This window comes from Mobula birostris, chromosome 21 (assembly GCF_030028105.1).
Source record: "Mobula birostris isolate sMobBir1 chromosome 21, sMobBir1.hap1, whole genome shotgun sequence".
Lineage (NCBI taxonomy): Eukaryota > Metazoa > Chordata > Chondrichthyes > Myliobatiformes > Myliobatidae > Mobula > Mobula birostris.
In genome coordinates, this window is record NC_092390.1 from 39,715,244 (window position 1) to 39,722,118 (window position 6,875).

Genomic DNA, 6,875 nt, shown 5'->3' on the forward strand with positions numbered 1-6,875 from the left:
CTGGAATGAAAAGCCTCATCCTGAGAGCAGATGCGGTGGAGACAGAGGAATTGAGGGAACGGGATGGCATTTTTACAAGTAAGATGGTGGGAAGAGGTATATCCATGCCTTTGTGAGAGTCCTTTCATGGCCCCAAACAGTCCTTCCAGGTGAGACGATACTTCACCCATGAGCCTGTTGGGGTCATATACTGTGTCTGGTGCTCCCAGTATGGCCTCTTGTATATCGCTGAGCACCTATGCTCTGTCTGCCAGAAAAAGCGGGATGTCCCAGTGTCCACCCATTTTAATACCACTTCCCATTCCTATTCCGGTATGTCAATCCATGGCCTCCCCTACTGTCGAGATGAGGCCACTCTCAGGTTGGAGGAACAACACCTTATACTCTGTCTGAATAGCCTCCAACCTCATGGCATGAATATCAATTTCTTGAACTTCCAGTAATGTCCCCTTCCATTCACCATTCTCCATCCCCTTTTCCCTCTCTCGCCTTATCTCCTTGCCTGCCCATTGTCTCCCTCTGGTGCTCCTCCCTCCTTTCCTTTCTTCCATAGGCTTCTGCCCTCTCCTATCAGATTCCCCCTTCTCCAGCCCTGCATCTCTTTCACCAACTTCCCAACTCTCTACTTTACCTCTCCTCCTCCTGGTTTCACCTATCACCTTCTGCTTTTTTCTCTCTCTCCTACCCCTACCTTTTAAATCTATTCCTCATCCTTTGTTCCTCCAGTCCAGCTGAAGGGTCTCAGCCCCTAACATCGACTGTACTTTTTTCCATAGATACTGCCAGGCCTGCTAAGTTCCTCCAGCACTTTGTGTGTGTTGCTAGGATTTCCAGCATCTGCAGATTTTTTCTTGCTTTTCACTGTATCTCATACTTGTGGCAAAAATAAACCTGTACTAGTCCTAACTGTAGTCGTTTGCTTATTGTTCAGGTTGCTTTTGTAATGAGAAGTTCACCTGAAAGGAAATGTATCATGAAGTGACCACATTGTCCATTACGTGTTACAGCATTATCTGCTTTTGCTGTTATGAGAAATACCACGGGAGTTTAAAAAAGATCCACTATGTTATTTTTGAGAATGCTGCAAAATAAACCAGCTTTTTGTCATTGAGCAAGTCCAAGCAAAGTTCAATGGCTGCACACAGTGGAAAACGGAAAAGGAAAAGCTCAAGGGTTCACCCACAAAAGAGTAGAACTGAATCACTTTCTGATGGCTTGATCTTTGCTCTAAATTAAGGTTAAAATATATTTGGCCCATTTCTACCAGAGAGGTGGTTTAACCATTTCTAATTTGTTTTCTGAAAAAAAGACTTCTGAAATATTAAGTATCTGGGATAGCATCATGAAGGAGGGAAGGTCTGTAGGCAAAGGACAGGAATTTCAAATGGGCTTTTGACTTTAGCAGAATTATAAATGACCAATTTAACGATCTGTGGACATTCAGCAACTAATTTCACACCTTAATGTTGATGACCTCTTGGGGTCCATTTGTTTTTGAAGAGAGGCTTTTACAAACTCACACTTGTATAGGAAACTGACTGAAAAGTCATGCTGTCGCATTAGGTAGATGTCTTAGTGAATGGGTTAACACTGTAATGATACTTAAACAGAAATCATACTGTTGCAACAAGTACATAATGTTACGTTACTGCTTTGTACGTTTAGAGTATGATTTTAAAAAAGCAGCCCAAAGCATGACATACATGATATCTTGTCTAGTGTAAACATAACTGGCCTTTAGAAGGCTGAAAATATTTGCTTGTTCATGAAGATCAGTTCTGCGCTGAAAGAAGTTTCATTATCATACTCCCAATGCTACACTGTTGCATCAGAAGATAAGGGGCAATGTGTGCTAATTCCTGCAAAAAGGAAGCAAGCAGGAATTGGCAGCATACCCCTGAACTTGAGTTGATAGCTCAACTGGCAGGATATGAATAGAAAAATTAGAAAAAACATAACATCAATTGATTCATTTAAGGTCAATAAGGGACAGATATACATAAAGGAAATAGTAAAACCATTAAAAGTAAGGGGATTCTCTGAGATCACTGAGCAAAGCAGTTTGGACATTGAATGACAGGGTCATTGTAATACACAAGGACATCGGGCCCATTAATTTTGTGCTGGAGTATTGTAGAGCGAACAGTCAGTTCCACTCCCCTGCTATTCCCACATTGACTTGCAAATTATTTACCTTCGTATATTAATCCAATTCTCTTTGGAAGCCATAACTAAATGGGCATCTAACACATTATCTGGAAGTGTATTCCAAATTATTACTGCCAGCACACAAAAATAATTCCCTCATGTCATTCCTGGATTCTTCAACAGTTTGTCTGGTTTTGATTGTCCTGCATTATTCAAATGAGTGCAAATTCTCCCTAATATTATATCTTTGTTCACTGTGTACATGTTTATTAAATTTAGGAAAAACCACCTCAGCTCCAGGAAGAACAATCCCAAATTCTTCAGTCAATGTCAAAAACAACATTCATCATTCCTGGAATTATTTCCGTAAATCTTTACTGCACCTTTCTAGCCCTTTGCATTCTGCTAAAGTGTGATGACTGGAGTTGGATATAATACTCTAAACAAAGATCAAACATAATGTCCTGGTTTTTGCACACTGTGAAACCTAGCATCCCATATATTTCATCAACACCTTTTTGAAAATGCTCCAAGGCCTTCAAAAATTGGTGCATGGTCATATCCCACCGTTTCCGATTATTTCTGCCTTTAATTCTTCCATAATTTGCACCTCTCTGTGTTTTCTGGAGATCTACTTTTAATCGCACCATTTAATCGCACTTGCATCATGGGGTCATACTTGTGTTTTTGGAAACATTGACAGAAGTAGGTATCCAAGGCTAGGCCTCATAAAGCATTTGCTTTCCACACTTTTCTCCAAGGTCGCATTTTCTTTTTATGGTTCAAAAAATGCTGGCCAAATTACAAGTGTTTATAGACGCCACTGGTAAACTTTGACATTAACTGGCATTTTTTGCTAAATGCAGACAGGAAATGGAATTGCATTGTATCACCAATACACCTTTTGTTCTTGCATACTTTTTCTGCTGAAGTAATGCATCCTCAAGAGTTATTATTCTTGAGGACAGTTTGACCACCTCATGAACCCCATATCTTCCAATTTCATCAGCTATTCTAGTTTCTATGGATCTGCTACAAATGGTCAAGATTCATTTCAATGGCAGATGTTAGCTTGATGTATTGAATTAACAGCATTCTAAAATTAGAGGAATGAAAATAAACAGGGCTATCCTGACAAAGCAAGGGGCAATTGGGCCCAATTTATACAATTACCCTAAAACTGACATAGGCATGATGGCCCAAATGGTGTTGTTCTTGCAGCTGGGAGGGCAATTTGTTTTATTGTCCTGATATAGATGTTGAAGTAGCCATGAAATATTTATTTTTACAGCTCTAATTGCTGAGGAAAAGAGAAACTTGTTAGTGTGGCTAGCCTTGTGTTTTGAATTCCAGGTATATTTCATTACTTGAAGTTCAAGTGGTTCTTGATGTTGACTCCAGCTATAGCTGGCACTCTGTGGGATATCTGGAATAGTCCTTATTTCAGTCCTCCTTCGACCACCTCACACATTTTGTTATCAATGACAACTTCTTCCTATACTCAAACATAACTCAAAAACTTTATTACTTAATTTCAGTACATACCCTGATTTCATCTTGATGTGGCCTACCTTCTCTTCTCAGACCATTCTGTCTTTGTTTCATGGATTGGTGAATGACAAACCAACTCAAAGAACCCCACAGCGAAATCAACTCTACTTCCTCACACTCTGCTTTTGGTAAGAACTTTATTCTATTCTGCCATTTCCTCCATCACCTTCATTTCACCCACTTGACCGCAGTTTCACTGTAGCAGTAGTTTGTATCAGCTATAGGACGGACCATAGCAGCACACCAAGACCCTTTAGACAACACCTTCCAACTCACAACAACCAGCAGTTAGAAGGACAAGGGCAGAAAAAGCATGGAGCCACTACCAACTGAGTTATTGTTCCTTTTCACCCCTTGTGGCACATCAGGAGGCATTTTTACCATTTCCATAGCATTTTGATTGTTTTTTTTCCTCCTCCAAGGCCAAGTTACTGGCTTGGCCCCCAACCCAGAACAGATGGAAAGCATGCAAGGAACCGGCCGGATTCGAACTCAGGACCATTCGCCTCGAAGTCTGGTTCTGATGCCACTACACCTCCAGCCCGCATACCAAATGAGGGTTGCCCTCCAAACCACATACCATCCTGACACGCTAAAAATATTGCTTGTTCCTTCACTGTTGCTGGGTCAAAATCTTTGATCTAGTAATATTGTGGGTATACCCACATCTCAAAGTCTACCATCGTTCAGGGAGGCAGTTAAACAATACTTTCTCAAAGGCAACTGGGAATGGGCAAATTAATACTGAATCTGTGTATATATACAGTACTGTGCAAAAGTCTTAGCCTTCCTAGATTTTTTACATCAGGGGTTCCCAACCTTCTTCATATCACGGACCCTTATCATTAACCAAGGGGTCCGTGGACCCTAAATTTATATGGTTTCAGATAGCATGGACTCCACAGAGCCCTGATCTCAACATTATCGAGGCTGTCTGGGATTACCTGGGAGACAGAAACAAGCGAGATGGCCAAAGTCTGTCAAAAAGCTGTGTCAGGTTCTCCAAGGTGCTTGGAACAACCTACTAGCTGATTTTCTTATAAAACTGCATGAGAGTGTACCTAAGAGAATTCATGCAGTTTTAAAGGCAAAGGGTAGTTACACAAAACATTGATTTGTTTTAGTGTTTGTTTACTGTGTACTGCTCTTTACAGTAATTTTTTGATATTCATAAACTTTTCATTTCTTTATTTTTGAAAGTACCTTCCCTTTACTGATTTTTTTTTACACGAGCCTAAGACTGTATACACACAAGAAAATATATGTTCTGTTGAAGAGATTTTCCGCAAAGCTATCCTACAACGTCTTCCATTTTCCTGCACTTTGGCTTCTACTCTACAACAGGTGACCAACAACCCCACTGCTTGTATAAAGGTTGGAAGGATGCCTCTCTTCAGTTCACAATTTAGAGAAAGCCACGTGGTAAACAACCAATCTAAAACATTAAAAAATACTTAACCCTTCGGTTGGCTCTTTTTACTAGGAAGTGTGATGTTGTTTATATACCAAAGGGTGATACAGTTCTTATCTGCTCAGCTGCATTCTACTGTATTATAAAATCGTGATTTATGAGATTTTGTATTAGATTGGATACTTTTCAATCTATAGGACACATGAATGTTTAAGACTCCACCCATCAATGTCAGAATCCTATATTCCTAAGATGTAAGATACCACTTCTTCATGAAAGAAAGCAAGGAGCCATCTATTCACTTACCAGAAATACTGCACCAGATATTCGCTGCTTTTCCACAACCTTGGCAGCATCATACAAGTTATTCTGTGGAAAGACAGAATTAGGAAACAGTTAACTTCAAGAATCAACTAGTTAAAATATTACAAAATAAAAACACATTTAATCATAAGGCAAAACTGTGAGGAAACAAATTTACATAATTAACAGATTCACTTTAATTACCACTTCATGGAATGCACATTGTCAGCTAGCGTTTTGCTTAATCTGTAACAATGCAAGTATAGTTTGTCTCTATTAAGTTAATCAGTTGTTACAGGACAGCCGCGCAGCCTTACAATACTTCCTGGGTTCTTTGGAATGCCAAGACTATACTTAAATTTTACTCCAATTTCTTAAATACAACCATCTCAAGATTTTGCAGGCGAGCAGGTGCAGTATTGTACAGACACACAGTTCTATGTAAAATTACGCCGTGGTTTTAGCGCTCATTTAAGGTCATCTATCTGGAACTCGTTTTGTTTCTTTAAATTGGGAGAAACTTCTGTCTTACTAGTCGTAGGAGCTCTGCAAGTTCCCAACTTCTCCAGTTTTCACACTCTTCCCGAGTCGGCAACTTCGTAGCCATTGTTACCACAGAGAACTCGCCTTAGTGTCCAGCCTGACCTAAACGGCGCGACAACTGATCCCAGTAACCTTTTTTTTCCTGGCATAGGGCGGAAGTTTTCGGTTTAAAGGGTGTGTGAAGGTTCTTCCCCATGGTTTTGTCACCATTGCGTAATTGGTAAATATTTTGCTAGGCTATTGGAAGGAAACGAAGGACAAAAAATTGCCTAGCACGTTACACTTCGTCGCTTAGAATGTCAGTAAAAATAGATTTAACCGACAACAGTCACAGTCACGAGTAGCGGAGAAAGCAAACAAAAATGCAGAAGCTGGAAATTTGAAATAAAAGCAAAACAAAAATGTTGGCAATGCGTGCATTTTCTCTTATTATGTAAGTCGGACGTACCTCGCAATGAACCTGGAATTGACAATACTGTTGGCTATGTATTGCAGTGATCAATATTGACGTAATTATTTAGAAAGTAAACTTTTAAGTGATTTTATTTTGTTCCTATATGTATTCTTCAGTGACTCCTTTAATAACTGTTTGAAAAAACACACGTATAATGTAAAATCCAGATTTGTTAAGGTGAGCCGGGTGCATCTTCCCCTCACAGGCGGGCCTCAAAACTGACAGATGTTTATTCAGGCACATTGAACTGTCGGTGTGGAGCAAAGCACACTGGGAAGGGGAAGGGGGTGATCATGAGGTGGACAGGTCTATGCCTGGTGGTGGTGGTGGGGTGTGGTCTGTGTGACGTGGTGTGTAGGGAGAGAAATGGAAATGGTCTGGAATCAGAACAACATCCGATGCAGTGTGTGTGGGTAAGGTAAAATGCAGCCAGAGTGGGTAGGATTATTTGGCAGATCAGTGCCG

General features: G+C 40.2%; 1 protein-coding gene across 3 annotated transcripts in view; it reads right to left on the reverse strand.

Annotated features, from left to right (window-relative positions):
• blnk (B cell linker) overlaps positions 1-6,100 on the reverse strand; it is a 199,045-nt gene extending 192,945 nt beyond the window's left edge. For 2 of the 3 annotated variants that reach the window (XM_072239366.1, XM_072239364.1), the window contains exon 1: positions 5,417-5,453. Coding sequence is in view for 1 of the 3 variants with exons in the window: in XM_072239359.1 (XP_072095460.1) it covers positions 5,417-5,479; positions 5,946-6,020 (138 nt within the window). In the remaining 2 variants the exon portion in view is untranslated. Of the gene's footprint in view, positions 1-5,416; positions 5,480-5,945 lie in introns of those variants that run through there. The other variant, XM_072239359.1, reaches the window with a different exon arrangement.
• Between the last annotated feature and the right edge of the window lie 775 nt (positions 6,101-6,875).